Here is a 24,200-nt window from a genome sequence, read left to right as displayed (position 1 = left end):
CAAAAATAGTGAGATATCTTGCAAAGGGATGCAGCACTCTTAAAATTGCAAAGCTTCTGAAGCGTGATCATCGAACAATCAAGCGTTTCATTCAAAATAGTCAACAGGGTCGCAAGAAGCGTGTGGAAAAACCAAGGCGCAAAATAACTGCCCATGAACTGAGAAAAGTCTAGCGTGCAGCTGCCAAGATGCCACTTGCCACCAGTTTGGCCATATTTCAAAGCTGCAACATCACTCGAGTGCCCAAAAGCACAAGGTGTGCAATACTCAGAGACATGGCTAAGGTAAGAAAGGCTGAAAGACGACCACCACTGAACAAGATACACAAGCTGAAACGTCAAGACTGGGCCAAGAAATATCTCAAGACTAATTTTTCTAAGGTTTTATGGACTGATGAAATGAGAGTGAGTCTTCATGGGCCAGATGGATGAGCCAGTGGCTGGATTGGTAAAGGGCAGAGAGCTCCAGTCCGACTCAGATGCCAGCAAGGTGGAGGTGGAGTACTGGTTTAAGCTGGTATCATCAAAGATGAGCTTGTGGGGTCTTTTCGGGTTGAGAATGGAGTCAAGCTCAACTCCCAGTCCTACTGCCAGTTTCTGGAAGACACCTTCTTCAAGCAGTGGTACAGGAAGAAGTCTGCTTCCTTCAAGAAAGACATGATTTTCATGCAGGACAATGCTCCATCACATGCGTCCAAGTACTCCACAGCGTGGCTGGCAAGAAAGGGTATAAAAGAAGAAAAACTAATGACATGGCCTCCTTGTTCACCTGATCTGAACTCCATTGAGAACCTGTGGTACATCAAAAAATGTGAGATTTACAAGGAGGGAAAACAGTACACCTCTCTGAACAGTGTCTGGGAGGCTGTGGTTGCTGCTGCACGCAATGTTGATGGTGAACAGATCAAAACACTGACAGAATCCATGGATGGCAGGTTTTTGAGTGTCTTTGCAAAGAAAGGTGGCTATATTGGTCACTGATTTGTTTTTGTTTTGTTTTTGAATGTCAGAAATGTATATTTGTGAATGTTGAGATGTTATATTGGTTTCACTGGTAAAAATAAATAATTGAAATGGGTATATTTATGTTTTTTGTTAAGTTGCCTAATAATTATGCACAGTAATAGTCACCTGCACACACAGATATCCCCCTAAAATAGCTAAAACTAAAAACAAACTAAAAACAAACTAAAAACTACTTTCAAAAATATTCAGCTTTGATATTAATGAGTTTTTTGGGTTCATTGAGAACATGGTTGTTGTTCAATAATAAAAGTATTCCTCAAAAATACCACTTGCCTAATAATTCTGCACTCCCTATATATCACCAATGTGAAAAAGTGAATTGCATATGGGCCAAAGGATTTGTTCTCCTGAGTTTTCCCCTAGGAGATAATTTTTCCTCTACTGTTTAAAATAACTTTTCAATATTCTGCAAAGGAAAAGTGGGTGATAAAGTACTGTCAAAATATTCTGAGTATTTTCTTGCTTGCAGGTAGCTTAAAACAAGTTAAAAGGCGTTTTATTGATAAGACATGAAAATATCACCTAGGAGAAAATGTAGGAAAAATAACAGGTGGATTGATTTAAAGAGAAACTCCGACCAAGAATTGAACTTTATCCCAATCAGTAGCTGATACCCCCTTTTACATGAGAAATCTATTCCTTTTCACAAACAGACCATCAGGGGGCGCTGTATGACTGATATTGTGGTGAAACCCCTCCCACAAGAAGCTTTGAGTACTGAGGTACTTCTGGCGGTTTCCTGTCTGTGAACCCTGTTACATTGTGGGAAATAGCGGTTTACAGCTGTTTCCAACTGCCAAACAAAGCAGGCAGCAGCTACATCACCCGCCAACAGTAAAACGGTCACCATGTGATAAATCTCAGAATGTAAATCAGGGAGAGGAAAGATTTTACAATGGGCAAACACTGACTAAATCATTTATACATAATTATTGTAAAAATGAAGCACTTTTTTTATTACATTATTTTCACTGGTTTCTTTTTAAGCCCCATATCTGTATCGTATGCACATTGCAATAACCTACCTATCTGGACTTGGTTGTCTTGTGGATTAGGGCTAAATCCAGATCCAGCCAGTGTGACTTTGGTTCCTCCATACAGGGATCCGTACTGCGGGGAGACGCTGGTCACCTCTAGAATGTACTCAATTGTTGTTCCATTATTATTGCTGAAACAAAACCAGCAGCCAGTAAGACCTTTTATAAAATGCATTGTAAATTAATTTCAAGTGTTTTAAAAACAGGCAACACCAAGAGCCCCAATAGTGTAATTCGTACTGGACAAGGTGGCAATAAGTTTGTATTGCTAGATACTCACAAGTCAGGGTCACCAGCAGGCAACCACTGTAAAGGCAGGTGGGGAGATTGTCCTGACCCCACTCAGGATTAAGAAGTCGCTCTCTGTAGACAGGAAAAAAGGGTAGCAACCCTCCACCAAGGGTGGACTCAAAATTGTATACAATGAACAGAGGCGCCAAAAGTATAAGATTAGATTAAATGAGCTTAAAAACCAATTTAAATGGCAAAATTTAAGGTGCTTAATTTGAATCCTTGTGCAGATTGTTTGATACTCCTCCCTATATTGCCTGATGAAGCGGGGTTGAACCTGCGAAATGCGTTGCATTTCTTTTTGGAGTTCCTAATAAATGTGTTTGACTGTCTGAATCGCAGTCGTTGTCGTGTCTGCTTGAGGGAGGTAAGACCACCACTTCCTCCTTCAATTTTGCCATTTAAGTTGGTTTTTAAGCTCATTTAATCTAATCTTATACTTTTGGCGCCTCTGTTCATTGTATACAATTTCAAGTGTTTTGTCACTCGGTTTGCGTTGAAAAAAGTTCCTCCACATGTCTATGTATTCTACAGAAACCTTTCACTGCCTGACACTTGTTAGTGACCTTTAGCCTCTGATGAGTCATTTTATGATGAAACCGGTACGGCGCTGCTAAGGCCGATGCACCAAGCGGGACATGTGGAAAGGGGATGCGGGACGCTGCCGCTTCCTGACCCAGAGATGGTGACATATATGCTGTTTACCTGTGTTTTTTATGTACGGGCATTACCTTTTAATTGTTTTTATTAAATTGCGGTTTTACACATGATCGTTCCTGTTTGAGTTTCCAGATACTTCCTAAGCATATTACCCTTGGTGACCACACAGTGTAACTTAAGTGCATTGGTGGATTGATGTAAAGCCTGCTGCTGATTACTGCTGGTGAGCAGGGATAACTGGGGGGGGAGTGCCTGAAGTAGGGGGTGTTGGGCCTCTAACCCTGGTTTATGTAAACACTGCTCCTAGAGTGTGCCTGTCAGCCTAAAGGGTGCTAATCTTTATGTTACTTAAACAGACTACCCTATATATTCTTTTATTTATTAAGGTGCAATTTGTTTTGGTTCTCGGGATCTATTGAAGTATCTGTGAATTGAGCGCAACGATCAGAAAAAATTGGATACAAAGGGAGCATGATGGCCGGCTGGTGGGGTCTATTTGGGTGATCAAAACTAATGTTTGTATGGCGGGCTGCCTAACTCAAGTGATAAAATTAAGGCTAGTTCAGCAATGATATGAACCAAATGTAAACATCACAAAAAGAACTCAGATTCTTTTGAGCAGAGCAGATTGTCCAAATGATGGTGCTATTATTGAAGAAAAGTAACTTACAGATGTAATTAGCATGCTTTAATCCTTATACATCCATATTACCAAATAAGTATACCTCCAATGTTAAAATGACTGTTTGCTGCTTCTACCCGTTACCATGCTTTAACTTTTACTTGCTAGCAAGCCCCTCCTGCATGGGCAGATCACAGACAAATCATTCCAACCCCCTGCCTTTGTCTAACTTTTGCAAGCAAGGAGTGGGGGAAGAGGCAGGAGGGAGAGAAACAATGTATGTGTAATTCCTTATCTTAGTAGCTAAGCATTGCTGGAGACTAGAGCTTGTCTTTTACTACAGGAACAAGCTCTAGTGCAGGGGTCCCCAACCTCTGGGCCGCGGCCCACTGGTGGGCCGCAGGCTGCTCTGAGCTGGGCCGTGTCATCTGTCATCACAGTGCAGAGAGAAGTGTCACTGAAGTTTGCTGGAAGCTATAGAGAAGAGTCGTCTGCAGCCATTGTTACTGCTGCCACCTAGTGTCTGTTAATTGTAATGTAGCATGCTTTATGTCTGTCCGGACACCAAGTGGTAGCAGTGAGGATGACTGGGACGCTCTGGTCTCTTGCCAGCCACAGAGTTCAGTCTGCACAAGGTGAGCAGCTGATGCTGGAAGCTAGTGAGGGAAGAAGAATGGAAGGGTAAAAGTCATAGTGGGGAGAAGTGAAGTGGGTGTAGGGAGGAGGAAAGGGTGAAGTGAGTGTGGGGAGGAGGGTAAAGTGGCTGTGAGGAAGAGGGAAGGATAAACGTGAGGGGAGGCAGATGAGGGTAGGAAATGACTATGCCAGTAGATAAGGGAGCCCAGGCAGTACCCCCCTCACACCACCTGTCACATCAGATGTACCTTATATAGCAGCCCCAGTGCAGTGTGAAGACATCTTTCCCAAAGTGCTGACAGTGATGAAGATAGTGGTTTGGTAGAGCTGGTGTACCCTGCCTGTAGAGCAAGCCCTCGGACCATCCCCCCCCCCCCCCACGGGCAATAGCACCCCCGCATATGCTTGCATCTTGCCCGGTTCTTGGAAAAATTGGCTGGTGCTGAAGCGGTCCTTGGGCCAAAAAAGGTTGTGGACCACTGCTCTAGTGTATTGGCTAATTTAAAAGAAAAAAAAAGTAAGCTTTCAGCTTGTAAGCCTTCTTCAGACTCTATTCCTGTTGACTGACAATATTAGAACATACAATCAGAAGGAAGCAGAGATTTTTTTTTGCAAATACAGGTGTCATTCAGATACATTAATTACAAGGGATCTTGCAAGGCTTGTGATTTATTTAAAATAGATAGGATCCTGGGTTTACTTAACGCCTATATAGACTCAGGCAGACATGGAAGTTTTTACAATTCTGTAGTAATTGTTTCTGCACCGATGGTTGGAGATATGCAAAGGATCAACTTTGGAGTCACAAGTATTTGCAATAACTCCTACAGGATCTGCACCATCAAAAAGGTCCATCTTTATTGTCAATCCATTAAAACATGGTTAAAAACAGATAGTGGGTAAGTACAGAGTGACGCACAGGCGTTTCGGACTGCTTGGTCCTCAAACCATCACAGACCCACTCAGGGTCGGACTGGGACACTGGGGGCCCACCAAAGAAATTTAAACTTGGGGCCCACACATCCTATGATTGCAGTGAAAAAAGGGCGTGGCCATGCACCGGAAGGTGGGCGTGGTCATGATGTATTATGGATAGGGCCAAATGTGCATGATCTTAGCAGCATTGTAATTCAGAGACACTGCTGCCCAGCAAAACTTTGCATAGAGTCCCCTCCTTCAATATAAAGTAATGTCCTACTTTGCAGAGGTTGCGACCGCAGAGGTTGCGACCGCATCGGGGCCCTTGGGCCAAAGGGGCCCCGAAGGGCCCTCCCTCAACTACAGTATTACCTTTCTATTGGTCCTGTGCTCATAATAATCACTTCTATAGGTACTTTGAACAGTGGTAATCATTAACAAGTTATTTCGCATCCCTTTCTTGCACCTTTGACACTGTAGTTGCCATTGGCAGGTTTTAGTTTCCATTGGCAGGTTTTGGTGCGCTGTATCAATTATTATGTATAGAGTGCTTGGGGGGTCCCAACGTAAAACTTGCATCGGGGCCTACAGCTCCTTAGCTACACCACTGCTCTCAGCATGAGTGATTACAGCACTGAGAAGAGAATGTTTGTGCTGCAGGCAGCAATTAGAGCTCTGTCAGACAAGGAGGGGGGGCCCACCAGAGACCTGGAGGCAGGGCCCACCGAGGGAAGAAACTGTACTACTGTGGCCCAGTCCGAGCCTGGACCCACTCGCTACTACAGAATTGTATGACAGAGTGGGTCTGTGATGGTTTGATAAAGGACCAAGCAGTCCGAAACGCCTGTGCGTCACCCTGTACTTACCCACTATCTGTTTTTAACCATGTTTTAATGGATTGACAATAAAGACGGACCTTTTTGATGGTGCAGATCGTGTAGGAGTTAATGAAAGTTTTTACAGACCCTGTTCTGTCCAGTGTATACTCCGGGATCCTGGAAATATTTTACTGTTTGTTAAACACTGTTTGTTTGTTTAACTGTTTGAGAGGGGGGCACAGTGATTCTCGGGGGGGGGGGGGGGGGGTTGGCTGTGCACCACTGTAGAGAATCACGTTGCATTTGTCAAGTGGAAGAAGTGTGTGTCTGTGTCTGTGTGTGTTGGTGTGACAGCCTTTTACACATGCAAAGAGCTTATTTGGCGTTTTTACAGCATTCAGTAATCTGTTTAACTACAGTGGCTGCTTTATCACGGATTCACAAAGCTGATCGAATGCTGAGTCCAATCATAAATAGTTGCTGCAATGCAGTAAGAGGAGATGACGGGATGTGTGGAATGTCCTTGGAAACACCTGTCATATTTTTTATGTAAATTAGGCCTTTATTTGAACCCTCCTACTCCTAAAAATGACTCCCTTGGATATCCCATGGTTTTATTTTCTTTTTCTACCTCTCCCCTGCCCTCTGAAGTTGTGTTCTTCCAGGAAAACTTTTATTGCTGTAATTAGTTTATTAGCGATATTTACTATATTCCCCATTCTCCACAAAGTACCGACAAGAGAATAGTTTCCATGCCTGAAAAATTAATTCTTTCAGGTAGCAAAATAAAAAAAGAAAAAGAGCCTGGTTATTAATAGGTTTTGCACTGTATATACACGTTTATTTTATGTCATGTCTCCTCAGGTGCACTATGGACACAGGTATTTCTGACATCATTTAAAAATATTGTTTTGTCTATCTTTTGTTTACATTTCTCACTTGATACAATTAAACACAAGATAACATTATGTAAAGTTCGGAAGCGGCCAGCTCTGCTGGCAGGGAAGCTTCTAAGGGCTCTTTCACACCAGAGCCCTTTTCAGCGGTGTAACGCAAAGGCAGTTCTTTGTGTTAACCAAGGTAAAATGAAAGTCCATAGACTTTCATTTTACCTTTCACACCCGGTACGTTGCAGTTCCGACGCACCCAGGAGTGTCGATCCGCCGGGAGTCGCCGTTTTCCGTCGGGTTCAATGACACACCGTCAATGTCACACCGCAAATACCCGACGACACGCCGTAGGCTATCAATGCGTGCAGGAGAACGGCTCCTGCACTTGTTGTTCGATGTGAAAGGAGCCTAAAGCCTGTGTTAACCCTTTGAATGCAGTTCTAGTAAAAAAAAAATGCTGGTTGTATATAATATGCTGTCTCTAATACCTTCCAAATCCCTGATCCAGAACTAGTATGCAGAGTAGGCGATTCCAATGGCTGCATGCTTGTTCCAGGCTTCACACAAACACCATTATAGCATGATGGATGGGTGATTGCCATATTTTAAAAGGAATACATATGGCAGCCTCCATTTTCCTGGTATCAAACAATTCCTTAATTCAATCTAAAGGGTGCCATAGAAGGGTATATACAAGGGAGGACCTTGTGGGCTCCGACAGTTAAACGTACAGTATATGAAAAAGTTTCTACAAATACCATTCACAAAAGTAAAACAAATCAATATGGCTCTAGGGCATAAGCCCTATCCCAAAGGCATATGAATCCATGCCATGCGCTGATGAGCACCGAAAAGGCAGAGACAACTGTATGCCAGTTGGATTGGTGTGGCTCTGTAAAATATATAATTTATATACATTTATAAGATACATGTCAAATCTCACCCGAAATTTTGCATTAATCGATAATTACGATGCAAAATTATGATTATGTGAAATTTTTGCTCATCATTATTCACTGGTGAAATACAGTATATACCTGGGAATCGCAAACCCCCAACTTCCAAACTGAACCTCAACAGGATAGATGCCAGGAGAGAGTGCTGGGAGGACACAGGTAATGTTTGTTGGTGTCCAATCAATAAGACTACAAGGTGAGTCTCCAATGAAGACAGCATTCCCTGCTGATGGTCTGCTGAAGTTCTGCCCAACAATAGTCAGAGTCGTGTTACCTGCAAAATATAAAACAACTTTTTTGAATACAGTTATCAGAGCCTCTTTTTAAAATCTAAGCTTACTTCTAATCTATTGGCTTATGCAGCTGCTACCTTGGCTAATAATAACATAACTGAATACTTTTTCTCACCCAGAACGCTGCTGGTGGTTGGATTGATCTTCATTATAGTTGGACCGAAGTCTGAAGTGAATATAAATGCATTCCGTAATGTTCCATTACCCCCAATGGAGGAAACCACGACATCTGCTGGACCTGCAGGACCCTGGAAATAACAATATTAATTATTGTTTGGCTGCATGTAAACCAGCATTATCTATGAGAGACATATGGAGTAGAGATGTTATGCTAGGCACACACACCATACAACTTTCTGGCAGATTTACCTGCCAGTGCCAGATCTATTATTTCCACCATGTCCGATCTAAATTTAGATCGATTTTTGGATTTTCCAATCTTTCTTTAATGATTTTTAATATCGCTCTTTTTTATAAATTTTCATAGAACTGAGCGAAAATCAATACAAAAAAATGATTTAAAAATCGATCGAAAAATCGAGAGAGGGTGGAAAGTTAGAACTAGAAGGTGTTGTAACTACTTCCACATTCCTGCTTTGCATATCTACGCCCCTTTAAAGCGGAATGAAACCCAGCATTTCTACTTTGCTCTAATAGATTATTTACAGCATATTATATACAACCAGCATTTTTTTTTTACTAGAACTGCATTCAAAGGGTTAACACAGGCTTTAGGCTCCTTTCACATCTAACAACAAGTGCAGGAGCCGTTCTCCTGCACGCATTGATAGCCTACGGCGTGTCGTCGGGTATTTGCGGTGTGACGCAATAAGCAGCGGTAGCTATTCATTGAACCCGACGGAAAACGGCGACTCCCGGTGGATCGACACTCCTGGGTGCGTCGGAACTGCAACGTACCGGGTGTGAAAGGTAAAATGAAAGTCTATGGACTTTCATTTTACCTTGGTTAACACAAAGAACTGCCTTTGCGTTACACCGCTGAAAAGGGCTCTGGTGTGAAAGAGCCCTTAGAAGCTTCCCTGCCAGCAGAGCTGGCCGCTTCCGAACTTTACATAATGTTATCTTGTGTTTAATTGTATCAAGTGAGAAATGTAAACAAAGCCTTCACTCACACTGCCGGGTCCCCTGAACAAAGTCAGACAAGCATAAATGCTTTCTGATGCTTTCTGGTTAAGTTAGAGGATGAATAACACAGTTATAAATAAAATGCAAAGTCAGCTCTCAGAGTAAAATAAGTGTACCTTAGAAACGTATAATTTCTAAATGAATAATAATACTTATGCACAAAAGCAAATATGCTAACCGTATGGCATATAAAAAGTAGGAAAACGTTTTTTATTGAATATTATGTCAGGGTTTTATACCGCTTTAAACTTTACTTGCGGATCGGGGTGGTGTAGATATGCATATTTGCAGTCATTTCTCGGGGGTATATTACTGCTATTTTTGCAAATAATGCCTTGTAATTATTGACATACTGTACTATACAAAAAAACAACAACCTGGAAAACATACACCTATAGTTCCAAATAAAGTATTTTCACCATACATTGTACTAGGGACACAATTTAAATGTTGTAATAATCAGGACAAATGGGCACATAAAATTTGTGGATTTTATCTACAGGAGAACTTTTTATTTTTAAACTATAATGACTGAAGCTAAGAAATAGTTAATTTTTTTTCTAACTTTTCCCTGTAAAATACATATAAAATAAAATGATTCTTAGCACACAAAGAAACAGGCAAAAGAACAAAAGAAAGCCTACTTTGTGCCGCAAAAACAATATATAGATCATTTCATTGTGGTAAGTAGAGATTAAATTATTGGCAAATAAATGGGAGGAGCTGGGTATGAAATTTGCTGTGGATTCTAAGGGGACATAACCTGTGTGGAAGTGCTAGGTGGGTATGAAACAAGAACTGCTTATTGTAGAACAATGTAATTTTCAAGGCCTTTAGTACTTGCACAGTATTTCTCAATGATAATCACCTATACTCTGTGACATCTCAGTTCATAATTATGTTGTGGCAGACACAATGTACAACTTGGTAGACCTCGGTCCCCTCTGACAATCCCCCCATGGTAATCTGAACGTACAAAGATGCTATCTGTTCAGTACATCAAATTTTGGGTTAGCAAATGCCGAACCTGAACTTCCGTAAAAGTTCGAGTTTGCGCAAACCACCATAGACATCAATGGGCAGGCACATTTTAAAACTTAAACCTATAGGGACTCTTTCTGGCCACAAAAGTGATGGAAAAGTTGTTTCAAGGGGTCTAACACCTGGACTGTAGCATGCAAGGGGGATCCATGCAAAGTCGTGTTTTCATCTCTAAAGGGCAGAAATCAGAGTACATTCCTAAATTTCAGGAATTTAAAGGGCTGCTTTAAAATGTCTGGAGTGTGTACACGTGGTGGTAGTGTAAGGGTTATATCCGCTTAACTCTTACAGACCAAACTCTGACAGACCAAACTCGACGTTTTTAACACACCGCAAAGAGTTGTTAATAGTTGACACTCTCAGAACTTAAATGTTATTCCTTTCGGTGGCAATCTTTGGGTAGTGGTCACATTAGTGCTATCAGAATACAGTGAAAAAATATTGCACTGAAGTAGTACTGTGCCTGCAACTTAAAGTGTATCCGAGGTGAACTTTTACTCATTGCATAACTGTGTTTCTTTCATACAGTTTATAGGGCATTCCTCAAGCCAAATACTTTTTTTGTTTTGTTTTAATGCTCTAATTCCCTGTAAACTAAACAAGCCTCGCCCCCACAGCTTTTCAGAGAACCTTGGCATTTTCAGACAGTTGCAAGGGCTCATGGGAGCTCAGTCTGGGCAGGAGGAGGGGGAGGTGTTACTAGCCAGAGATTTCAGAGGCAGAGGGGAGGAGGGAGGAGGAGAGGGGACTGAATTTACACAGAGGCAAGCTGATAGCATCTCCTGATAGCTTATAGCAGCCTGTAACAAACACAACATGGCTGCCCTCATTGTATCACAGGAAGAAATAATCATATTCTGTTGAAGCTGCCTGCAGATAGATATGCTGTGTAAACTTTAGGTAACATATCTAGACAAGTTACTTGTTATAGTTAGTTTTTCATCTCAGATCCATAGTGTGCTGTGCACACAGCTCTGGGTGTAAGTGTGGGCTGTGGAATGTCGCACACAACAAAACACAAAACAAAACAGGATGAAAATGTAGCAGCCCTAAAAAGGGCTATTTGGGTGCTTTCATAGCAAGTCAGTCAGCGAGGAACAAGAAAACAGACCTAGCTAACATTCCCTATCTTCTGCAGCAATGCCCTGTCCCTTCCTCTCACTATAGCAGCCAGAATATAAATCCAAAATGGCCAATGCAACTGCATTTTTAAAGGGAGGTGGGGGGTCCAGGAGGAGGTGCTAGGGGACTGGCCGCCATGTGTCTGACTGTGAGGTAAAGGGTCAAAGTTTAGCTCAATGATGATGTATAGGGGGCGGGTCGAGCACGCCATGTGTTTACCGTCCGACGCGGGTGTGAACAGCTGATATTTTCCGGGAACTATGCGCCGGCGAACCAGTCTTTGCATCAGAAGCTTCCTGCTGAACAGTAGAGATGGGCTATCTCTACTGTTCAGCAGGAAGCCTCTGATGCAAAGATCCTTTTATTATTCTTTATTTATGTAGTACTGACATCTTCCACACTTTTTATATTGTATATATAGTCATGGCATTAATTGTTCCAGTGAGAAGCTGACAATCGAATGCCTACCATAATCAGTCATTGCCTGATATTGCTATTGTAGCCTAAATACAATTGGAAAGGGGGGGGGAGACCAATCAACCTATCAACGTGTTTTGTGAATGGGAGGAAAACAGCCCCGTTTCTATGGGCGTGCAAATAGTGAAAGGCAGGAGGGGATGCAGAGGTGGGGGGAGCGGGCATAGTAGTTACAACTCACCTTCTGCTGCCGATCCCCCGCAGCCTTTAATTCCTCTCTCAGGCATCCATTGCATTGGTAACAGCACCCCCTGTGATGACGTGACCGCATGTCATCACAGGGGCGCTGTTACCAATGCAACAGATGATGGGACAGGAAGGAGATAGAGGCTGCAGGGGATCAGTGCCGGAAAGAGAGTTATAACTACTACACCCGCTCCGGGGCACCTACCTACCTATCCTTTACTCAGGGGGACCTACCTATATAACCTATACTGCGGTCACCTACCTATCTAACCTATACTGGAGGCACCTGTCTATCTAACATATAGTACCAATCTATTTAACCTTTAGAGCTGGCATCTACCTATCTAACCTATACTGAGGCACCTACCTATCTAAGATATACTGGGGGCACCTACCTTTCTAACCTATGCTTGGGGCACCTACCTATTTAACCTATACTGGAGGCAACTGCCTATCTAACATATACTCGGGGTACCTACCTATCTAACCTATACTGGGGGAAAATATACTGGCTATCTATATTAGAGGAACCTACCAGCTAACCTATGCTGGGGGCACCTACCCATCTAACCTATACTGGTGGCACCTACCTATCTAACCTATACTGGGGGCACCTACCTATCTAACCTATACTAAGGGCATCTGTACTGGCATCCTATATTGGAGGCACCTACCTATCTAACCTATAATGGGGGCACCTACCTATCTAACTTATACCGGGGGCACCTATCTATCTAACCTATACTGGAGGCAACTATACTGACTACCTATATTGGAGGCATCTACCTTTCTAACCTATACTGGGGCACCTACCTATCTAACCTATACTGGTGGTAACTTTACAGGCTACCCTATACTGGAGGCACCTACGTAGCTAAACTATACTGGAGGCACCTACGTAGCTAACCTATACTGGGGGCACCTACGTAGCTAACCTATACTGGGGGCATCTACGTAGCTAACCTATACTGGGGGCAACAATGCCTGGCTAACCTATACTGCGGGCACCTACAACTAGCTTCATTCATAGGGTGGGGGCAGGGAAGGGGAGGAAATACATGCCCCGAGAGGAAATACATGCAAACAGAAGGAGAACATATAAACTCCATGGTGATAGAATCCTGGTCCATATTTGAACTGGGGGTCCTAGCACTGCAAGGCAAAAGTGCTATCCACTATGCTTCCATGCCACCCAATAGAAAGTGACTAGCTCTTTATATAGGCTCCAAGTGGAAAGTAAGTCGTGTTCAGCCACCTCTGGTGAATCTCCATCTATGTAAATTCATAGGTTAGCACTTTTAGCTGACCTTGGAAATAGTCAGTAGGTTATGGGTTTGACCTTCTGAGTTTTTTCAGTGATCTCAATAATGTAGTTATGACTCAATAGCTGAAGATTCTCCTAGCAGCCCTCTGTCTTGGTTTTCTTCTGTGGCTTGGAGCTTTAAACCACTGGGATGAAGTAGGAAAAATCAACTCAAATAACCAAAATCCAGAACTCTTACCAGCACCAGCATCCGGACGACTAGTTAGCAGCCTGCTAAATAGTGGGGGGTAGTGTTGGGCGAACATCTAGATGTTCGGGTTCGGGCCGAACAGGCCGAACATGTCCGCGATGTTCGGGTGTTCGACCCGAACTCCGAACATAATGGAAGTCAATGGGGACCCGAACTTTTGTGCTTTGTAAAGCCTCCTTACATGCTACATACCCCAAATTTACAGGGTATGTGCACCTTGGGAGTGGGTACAAGAGGAAAAAAAAATTTAGCAAAAAGAGCTTATAGTTTTTGAGAAAATCGATTTTAAAGTTTCAAAGGGAAAACTGTCTTTTAAATGCGGGAAATGTCTGTTTTCTTTGCACAGGTAACATGCTTTTTGTCGGCATGCAGTCATAAATGTAATACATATAAGAGGTTCCAGGAAAAGGGACCGGTAATGCTAACCCAGCAGCAGCACACGTGATGGAACAGGAGGAGGGTGGCGCAGGAGGAGAAGGCCACGCTTTGAGACACAACAACCCAGGCCTTGCATGAGGACAAGAAGCGTGCGGATAGCATGCTTTGTACCACCATGCAGTCATAAATGTAATAAAGATAAGTGGTTCAATAAACAGGGACCACGCGGCAACGCTAACCCAGCAGCAGCACACGTGATGGAACAGGAGGAGGCGCAGGAGGAGAAGGCCACGCTTTGTGAGACACAACAACCCAGGCCTTGCATGAGGACAAAAAGCGTGCGGAGAGCATGCTTTGTACCGCCATGTAGTCATAAATGTAATAAAGATAAGAGGTTCAATAAACAGGGACCACGCGGCAACGCTAACCCAGCAGCAGCAGCAGCAGCAGCACACGTGATGGAACAGGAGGAGGCGCAGGAGGAGAAGGCCACGCTTTGTGAGACACAACAACCCAGGCCTTGCATGAGGACAAAAAGCGTGCGGATAGCATGCTTTGTACCGCCATGTAGTCATAAATGTAATAAAGATAAGAGGTTCCATAAACAGGGACCGGCAACGGTAACCCAGCAGCAGCAGCAGCAGCAGCAGCACACGTGATGGAACAGGAGGAGGCGCAGGAGGAGAAGGCCACGCTTTGTGAGACACAACAACCCAGGCCTTGCATGAGGACAAAAAGCGTGCGGATAGCATGCTTTGTACCGCCATGTAGTCATAAATGTAATAAAGATAAGAGGTTCAATAAACAGGGACCACGCGGCAACGCTAACCCAGCAGCAGCAGCAGCAGCAGCACACGTGATGGAACAGGAGGAGGCGCAGGAGGAGAAGGCCACGCTTTGTGAGACACAACAACCCAGGCCTTGCATGAGGACAAAAAGCGTGCGGATAGCATGCTTTGTACCGCCATGTAGTCATAAATGTAATAAAGATAAGAGGTTCCATAAACAGGGACCACGCGGCAACGGTAACCCAGCAGCAGCAGCAGCAGCAGCAGCACACGTGATGGAACAGGAGGAGGCGCAGGAGGAGAAGGCCACGCTTTGTGAGACACAACAACCCAGGCCTTGCATGAGGACAAAAAGCGTGCGGATATAGCAGCAATGCTTTTTGCCGCCATGCAGTCATAAATGTAATACAGATGAGAGGTTCAATAAACAGGGACCGGAAACGCTAAACCATCCCAGATGTTCATCGGTCATGTTACTTGGTTGGGGTCCAGGAGTGTTGCGTAGTCGTTTCCAATCCAGGATTGATTCATTTTAATTTGAGTCAGACGGTCTGCATTTTCTGTGGAGAGGCGGATACGCCGATCTGTGATGATACCTCCGGCAGCACTGAAACAGCGTTCCGACATAACGCTGGCTGCCGGGCAAGCCAGCACCTCTATTGCGTACATTGCCAGTTCGTGCCAGGTGTCTAGCTTCATGCCCGGTTTCAGGTCCAGCGGTGCCAGCCACAAATCCGTCTGTTCCTTTATTCCCCTCCAAATTTCCTCCCCTGTGTGCTGCTTATCCCCAAGGCAGATCAGCTTCAGCAACGCTTGCTGACGCATGCCAACAGCTGTGCTGCACTGCTTCCACGATCCTACTGCTGCTGGTGCTGGGTTAGCATTTCCGGATGAGGTACAGCTTTGAGATGCGTTGGAGGAGAAGGAGTCAGAGAGGTAGGTGCTGCTGTTGTTATCCAGCTGTTTGCGGCGTGGGCAACACCCGCGCCGTAGCAGGTGAGGAATCGCTGCCAGGCTCCACAAGGTTCACCCAGTGCGCGGTAAGGGAGATGTATCGACCCTGGCCGAACGCACTCGTCCAGGTGTCAGTGGTGAGGTGAACCTTGCAGGCAACGGCATTCTTCAAGCTTCGGGTTATTTAGCTGACCACGTGCTCATGCAACTCAGGCACTGCAGAGCGCGCAAAGTGGTAGCGGCTGGGAACAACGTAACGTGGGATGGCCACTGACATCATGCCCTTGAAGCTGTTTGTCTCCACCACTCGATATGGCAGCATTTCGCAGGCCAGAAGCTTGGCTATGCTGGCTGGCTGTTACTGCCACGGCCCGGGGGTCATTTGCTGGCAATTTCCTCTTGTGCTCAAACATCTCAGAGACAGACAACTCAACCGTAGCGCTGCACACCGAAGGGCTGTTGGTTGTTGTGTTTGATGAACACTGGGAGACCTCAAGAGCACTAGTCCGGAAAGTGACAGTGTCAGCATCGTCTGATGTTTGTGAATGTTGTGAACCACGCAATGGCTGGGCTACTGCTGCTGCTGAGGCGGGTCTGGTGGTGAGTCTGGTGAACCCAAGGGAGGCAGTGTTGCTGGTGGTACCCTGTCCTGCCGCGTTTGCCCACAGAGTGGGATGTTTGGATAGAATGTGGCGGCTCATGCTGGTGGTGGAGAGGTTGTTAATACTTTTCCCCCTGCTCAGGCGGGTCTTGCACACCTTGCAAATCGCCATGGTAACATCCTCAGTGCAGTCTTCAAAGAAAGCCCAGACTTTAACTGGCTGAGGACTCGGACCTCGTGCGTGATGTGCTGGTGCTGCTTAACCCACTGCTGGACGCTTGAGAGGTCATCCAAGTAATTATCTGGTCCTGTTCTTTTGGATCTGTGAGGGTTGTTGTCCTGGACAACATGGGCAGTATTGAGTGGGTTTTCTTGGGTGCTCCCCTGTGGCCTGTACGTGAACCGTCAGGGGAAACACCTCTTCCCTTGCCCCTCCCTCTTTCACCGGATTTCTTCCTCATTTCACTTATCCTTAAAGTACACGCTGACTGGCAGCAGTACAGTGGCAGTACAGAAATGCTATACAGTGGTGGGTGAGCGGTGTACCACTATTGTCAGCAGTGACACAGAGCACAATGCTATACAGTGGCGGGTGAGCGGTGTACTACTGTTCCCAGCAGACACAGAGTGGAAGTAAACACAATGCTATATAGTGTGGCTGAGCCGTGTACACAGAGTGGCATTAAACACAATGCTATATAGTCTGCTATATAGTCACCCCGAACAGGGTGATGTTCTGCAGAACCCGAACAGTGGCAAACACTGTTCGCCCAACACTACTGGGAGGGAACGCAGATTTTAGTACCTAAACACACGATACAACATGTTTTCCGGGGTCGGACTCTGAGGCACATACAGATGGTCCCGATCATCATCCTCATCATACAACTCTTCTCCTGAGTCTGACCCACCCACCACCTCTGCCACCCCAACATCCCCAGACACAGACCCCTCATCGTCCTCAACATTAACTTGGGATGCTGGCCTGAGCCAGACCTCCTCCTCCACATCAGGCCCCATCATCTCCTCAATGGCAGCCCTCATTAATCGCTCTGGCGACGGACTGATGGACACAACGTTCTCCTCCGGGGAGGGCTGCTGCTGACCACTGGCTGCTGGGGTGGATGTTATAGCTTGCGTGGGGCGTTGGCTGTTGCTGTTGTTGGGAGTGCTGCTCACAGCGGAGGTCTCTGGGGAACTCATGTTGAGCTCATATAGTGGTTGACGGTGAGTGGAGTATTACTGATCCCAGCAATATACACACTGACTGGCAGAGTACGCAATGCTATATAGTGTGGCTGAGCGGTGTACACAGAGTGGCAGTAAACACAATGCTATATAGTCTGGCTGAGCGAGCGGTGTACTACTGTTCCCAGCAGAATCAGAGTGGCAGTAAACAATGGTATATAGTCTGGCTGAGCGGTGTACACAGAGTGTCAGTAAACAATGGTATATAGTCTGGCTGAGCGAGCGGTGTACTACTGTTCCCAGCAGAATCAGAGTGGCAGTAAACAATGGTATATAGTCTGGCTGAGCGGTGTACACAGAGTGTCAGTAAACAATGGTATATAGTCTGGCTGAGCGAGCGGTGTACTACTGTTCCCAGCAGAATCAGAGTGGCAGTAAACAATGGTATATAGTCTGGCTGAGCGGTGTACACAGAGTGTCAGTAAACAATGGTATATAGTCTGGCTGAGCGGTGTACACACAATGCTATATAGTCTGCTATATAGTGTCAGTAAACAATGGTATATAGTCTGGCTGAGCGAGCGGTGTACTACTGTTCCCAGCAGAATCAGAGTGGCAGTAAACAATGGTATATAGTCTGGCTGAGCGGTGTACACAGAGTGTCAGTAAACAATGGTATATAGTCTGGCTGAGCGAGCGGTGTACTACTGTTCCCAGCAGAATCAGAGTGGCAGTAAACAATGGTATATAGTCTGGCTGAGCGGTGTACACAGAGTGTCAGTAAACAATGGTATATAGTCTGGCTGAGCGAGCGGTGTACTACTGTTCCCAGCAGAATCAGAGTGGCAGTAAACAATGGTATATAGTCTGGCTGAGCGGTGTACACAGAGTGTCAGTAAACAATGGTATATAGTCTGGCTGAGCGAGCGGTGTACTACTGTTCCCAGCAGAATCAGAGTGGCAGTAAACAATGGTATATAGTCTGGCTGAGCGGTGTACACAGAGTGTCAGTAAACAATGGTATATAGTCTGGCTGAGCGAGCGGTGTACTACTGTTCCCAGCAGAATCAGAGTGGCAGTAAACAATGGTATATAGTCTGGCTGAGCGGTGTACACAGAGTGTCAGTAAACAATGGTATATAGTCTGGCTGAGCGGTGTACACACAATGCTATATAGTCTGCTATATAGTGTCAGTAAACAATGGTATATAGTCTGGCTGAGCGAGCGGTGTACTACTGTTCCCAGCAGAATCAGAGTGGCAGTAAACAATGGTATATAGTCTGGCTGAGCGGTGTACACAGAGTTTCAGTAAACAATGGTATATAGTCTGGCTGAGCGGTGTACACAGAGTGTCAGTAAACAATGGTATATAGTCTGGCTGAGCGGTGTACACAGAGTGGCAGTAAACACAATGCTATATAGTCTGGCTGAGCGAGCGGTGTACTACTGTTCCCAGCAGAATCAGAGTGGCAGTAAACAATGGTATATAGTCTGGCTGAGCGGTGTACACAGAGTGTCAGTAAACAATGGTATATAGTCTGGCTGAGCGGTGTACACAGAGTGTCAGTAAACAATGGTATATAGTCTGGCTGAGCGGTGTACACAGAGTGGCAGTAAACACAATGCTATATACTCTGGCTGAGCGAGCGGTGTACTACTGTTCCCAGCAGACACAGAACAGTGAACAGAATGCTATATAGTGTGGCTGAGCGAGCGGTGTACCACTATTCCCAGCAGACACAGAACAGTGAACAGAATGCTATATAGTGTGGCTGAGCGGGCGGTGTACCACTATTCCCAGCAGACACAGAACAGTGAACAGAATGCTATATAGTGTGGATGAGCGAGCGGTGTACCACTATTCCCAGCAGACACAGAACAGTAAACAGAATGCTATATAGTGTGGCTGAGCGAGCGGTGTACCACTATTCCCAGCAGACACAGAACAGTGAACAGAATGCTATATAGTGTGGCTGAGCGGGCGGTGTACCACTATTCCCAGCAGACACAGAACAGTGAACAGAATGCTATATAGTGTGGATGAGCGAGCGGTGTACCACTATTCCCAGCAGACACAGAACAGTAAACAGAATGCTATATAGTGTGGCTGAGCGAGCGGTGTACCACTATTCCAAGCAGACACAGAACAGTGAACAGAATGCTATATAGTGTGGCTGAGCGAGCGGTGTACCACTATTCCCAGCAGACACAGAGTGGCAGTAAACAGAATGCTATATAGTGTGGCTGAGCGAGGTACACAGAGTGGCAGTAAACAGAATGCTATATAGTGTGGCTGAGCAAGCGGTGTACTACTATTCCCAGCAGACACAGAGTGGCAGTAAACAGAATGCTATATAGTGTGGCTGAGCGAGGTACACAGAGTGGCAGTAAACAGAATGCTATATAGTGTGGCTGAGCAAGCGGTGTACTACTGTTCCCAGCAGTGACACAATGACAGGGGGGACCCTGGCTAGCGTGGCTGGAGCGCGAACTACCCTGCCTGCCTACCCAAAGCTAAACCCACAGACAAATGGCGGAGATATGACGTGGTTCGGGTATTTATTTACCCGAACCACGTGACCGTTCGGCCAATCAGAGCGCGTTCGGGTCCGAACCACGTGACCCGTTCGGCCAATCACAGCGCTAGCCGAACGTTCGGGGAACGTTCGGCCATGCGCTCTTAGTTCGGCCATATGGCCGAACGGTTTGGCCGAGCACCGTCAGGTGTTCGGCCGAACTCGAACATCACCCGAACAGGGTGATGTTCTGCAGAACCCGAACAGTGGCGAACACTGTTCGCCCAACACTAGTGGGGGGTTATTACTTGTTGGGGGGGGGGGTTATTAGTTGTGGGTGTATTAGTTGCTGGGGGAGGGTTATTAGTTGCCATGGGGGATGGTTATTAGTTCTGGGGGGGTTATTAGTTGCCCGGGGGGAGGGCTATTAGTTGCCATACGGGATGGTTATTATTTCCGGTGGGGGTTATTAGTTGCCCGGGGGGGCGGTTATTAGTTGCCATGGGGATGGTTATTAGTTCCGGTAGGGGGGGTTATTAGTTGCCCGGGGGAGGGTTATTAGTTGCGGGGAGCTATTAATTGGCCTGGAGAGTGTTATTAGTTGCCGGGGGATATAAGTTGCCCAGAGGGGTTATAAGCCGCCTGGGGGAAGGGTTATTAGTTGCCTGGGGGGGAGGGGAGGTTATTAGTTGCCCAGGGAGAGGGTTATAATTTTTTCGGGGAGGGTTAAAAGTTGCTGGGGGTTTATTAGTTGCCAGGGGCATGGCTATTAGTTGCCCGGGGAGGGCTATTAGTTGTGGGGGGTTATTAGCTGCCCGGGGGAGGGTTATTCGTTTTTCGGGGGGGGGGGGGGTATTAGTGGCCCGGGGAGGGTTATTAGTTTCCCAGTGAGGAGAGTGATAAGTTGTCTGGGGAGGAGGGTTCTGTGTGAGAGTAGGGAGAGGTTTGGTCAGTGATATATTGGCAAATATTGCAGATATTTCACTATATCAGTCAGGATGTGGAATATCGGTAAGGGCCTGTACACACTGCTGCGCTTGCGCTGCGTTTTTAAAATCGCATGTGGTTTTTAAATTTAAAAGCCTTCATGAAAATAGAAAAATCACATTGCACCAGTGTGCCCAGGCCTTCACGATTTTCATGATTTTTCAGAAGACCTTGCGTTTAAAAAAATGCATGCGATTTTAAAAGCGTGGCACAAGCGCAGCAGTGTGTACAGGCCCTTAAAGGAATACTGTAGGGGGTCGGGGGAAAATAAGGTGAACTTACCCGGGGCTTGTAATGGTCCCCCGCAGGCCGCAGACATCCTGTGCCCGTGCAGCCACTCACCGATGCTCCGGCCCCGCCTCCAGTTCACTTCTGGAATTTCAGACTTTGAAGTCTGAAAACCACTGCGCCTGCGTTGCCGTGTCTTCGCTCCAGCTGATGTCACCAGGAGCATACTGCGCAGGCTCAGACCATACTGGGCCTGCACGACACACTCCTAGTGACTTCAGCGCGAGCGAGGACACGGCAACGCAGGCGCAGTGGTTTTCAGCCTTTAAAGTCTGAAATTCCATAAGTGAACCGGAGCATCGGTGAGTGGCTGCGGGGGCACAGGATGTCTGCGGGGGACCATTACAAGCCCCGAGTAAGTTCAACTCATTTCCCCCGACCCCGTACAGTATCCCTTTAATGTACCAATATTCTACTACCGCAGTAAAATACCTTATATACCGAGCTTTTTGGGGGGTTTAATGCCGGGCCTAAATTAGGGTGCCTCTATCCATACCTGGAGCTCCAGGACAGACCAAATCACTTAATGAAAGAGAAAGGCAAGTTCTGAAACATTCCCCAATTTGCAGGTACCTCCCATAAAAAAAAAAATACAAAAAAAGCGCCTAACTAGTGTACGAGAGTTAAAAAAACATTGTGTAGAAATAGCAAATTGCATGGTTTCTCCTCTACTTACGGCTGAGGTCTGGCACTGAATCATGGTTAGATTAGCAAAGACAATGGTGCAGCTGTTACCACCAATATCTACCGATGAGTCACCACCAAATCCACTGCCGAATATCGCCACCAATACGCCCCCTACAGACAGAAGATACAAGAATATACATAAATATATACATGAAAAAGGCAGTCGGTGTGCAATATGCAACATCGCCACACTGCTACAGCATCATGTTACAATGACACACATAGGAGGTAGCACAAGCAACAATTAATCAGGGGGCATACCGTGACCTTGGCAAGCCTCCTGCATTTAGAGAATGGGCTTATTCAGTAAAGAGACTAGGACTTAGTACATACACTATAAATGGCATGAAATAGCAAACAGTATCCACACAAGAAAATAGATGAAAAAAGGAAAAAAAAAAAAAACATGTAGCCTTGTTCCAGCAAGATAATTCTTCTAGCTGTCTGACCATTTGTTTTCCTGGAGACATAGCTAGGCAGAAGGGGTACATATGTCCCCGGGCCCAATATCTGAGGGGCACTGCATTAGACTGCACTGTCCCCCCAAAGGGGCAGATCTTCCCTACTCTCATTTCACTCCCCGCCACCTTCCAGCCCACCTCTCCTCATGATGGAATAGAAGAGGGCTGGAAGGAGGGGGAGAGTGAGAAGCAAGTGGGTGTTCAGAGGGAGGTCTGTGAGGTGGCCATCAGCTACATCGTCAGAGTTTACCTGGGTAAGGTAATGCTGCATGGGCAAACATGATGGTTCACGTGAAAACGTTTTATTCTGAGCTGTTTCATGTGCATTCAAGTGCATCCAGTTAAAGAGACACTGAAGTCTCGTTTTTTACCTTATTTTCTTCTTCAGCAGTAAATTCTATGCTGCTGCTAAACTAGTTATTTATAGCCCTGAAAGTGACCTGCAAAGTTCCACAGGTCGCATCATTCATCTTCCTGGTAGAGGCAGAGTTTTTTGCAGTAGCTCTGCCTCTACTCCAGTCAATCTCCACCGATCTCCACCTCTCCCCGCCCCTCTCAGTCTTCTTTCACTGAGAGGGGCGGGGAGAGGTGGAGATCAGTGGAGATTGACTGGATAAGAAGCAAAGCTACTGTGCAAAGCTCTGCCTCTACCAGGCAGCAAAATCTATGACCTGCAAAGTCGTGGAACTTTGCAGGTCAATTTCAGGGCTATAAATAACTTGTTCTGCCGCTGGGGCTTAGAATTTAATGCTGAAGAAGGCTGAAGAAGAAAATAAAGTACAAAAAAGAGACTTCGGTGTCTCTATATGTCCTGGCTCCACTGTGCTGCCCTGCCTAAAACTCATAGGCCTCTATGGGAGGGGGTCCTTGCCCCGCCATGCGTGCACAGACGCATCCCGCTCGCCTGTCCCCCACTGCTGTCTGAAGTATATGCACACAGGGAGATGTTGCTTGCTTGGCAGTTGGAAAAAGCTGTTATTTGCCACAATACACTGAGATTCACAGACAGCAAACTGTCAGGTCTAGGAGCATGGACACAGGGACTCAGGAGGACACATGGACACAGGGGTTTTGTTATGCAGGACTAGTAGACCTAAGGGCCGGTTTCCACTACAAAGTGATGCGAGTGCGGCTACGTAGCCGCATCGCATCACTTCCGCCGCTGGCCTCATCACTTCCGCATCTTCCGATGCGGAAGTCAATGGAGGAGATGGGACGCGGCTGCGGGCGGATGCGGCCGTGCGAGAATCTGCAGCATGCTGCAGATTCTCTGATCGTTCCGCACCACTCCGCACAACATGCACGCAGTGAAAACCCTTCCATTCCAGCACAGCATGTTAGTGTGCATATACGTGCACCCCGTCTGCCGCACACACGCCCGCCCAGCTTCCTGTCCCCGTCCTCCTGTCCCAACGGCTGTCCATGCTGCGTACATGTGATTGTCTACACAAAGAAATGAATGTGTGCATTAAACACCAAGTGAACAGCTGACATATCTGGCTAAGCAAATTTTGCCTAATTGGCTATTCATGAGGCAATGCTCATGCAAATATGCATTCGCTTATGAATAGCCAATTAGGCCAAATTTCCTTAGCCAGATATGTCAGGTGTTCACTTGGTATTTAATGCACACATTCAATTCTCTGTGTAGTGGTACATGTGATAGTGCAGTAGCAAAAAACATGGACCCAAGGACATAGGGACAGGAGTGTACATAGG

The 24,200-nt window shown here is 45.8% G+C and overlaps 1 protein-coding gene across 1 annotated transcript in view; it reads right to left on the bottom strand.

Annotated features, from left to right (window-relative positions):
• The window catches only part of LOC137519451 (fibrocystin-L-like), a 388,270-nt gene that overhangs the window by 210,626 nt on the left and 153,444 nt on the right, over window positions 1-24,200 (bottom strand). The window contains exons 28-31 of the mRNA XM_068238405.1: window positions 22,010-22,131; window positions 8,262-8,394; window positions 7,935-8,127; window positions 2,051-2,193 (exon numbers count right to left, since the gene is read on the bottom strand). Coding sequence (XP_068094506.1) covers window positions 2,051-2,193; window positions 7,935-8,127; window positions 8,262-8,394; window positions 22,010-22,131 — 591 coding nt within the window. The remainder of the gene's footprint in view (window positions 1-2,050; window positions 2,194-7,934; window positions 8,128-8,261; window positions 8,395-22,009; window positions 22,132-24,200) is intronic.

The sequence above is a fragment of the Hyperolius riggenbachi genome, chromosome 5, assembly GCF_040937935.1.
Source record: "Hyperolius riggenbachi isolate aHypRig1 chromosome 5, aHypRig1.pri, whole genome shotgun sequence".
Lineage (NCBI taxonomy): Eukaryota > Metazoa > Chordata > Amphibia > Anura > Hyperoliidae > Hyperolius > Hyperolius riggenbachi.
This window is presented reverse-complemented; position numbering and strand designations above follow the sequence as displayed.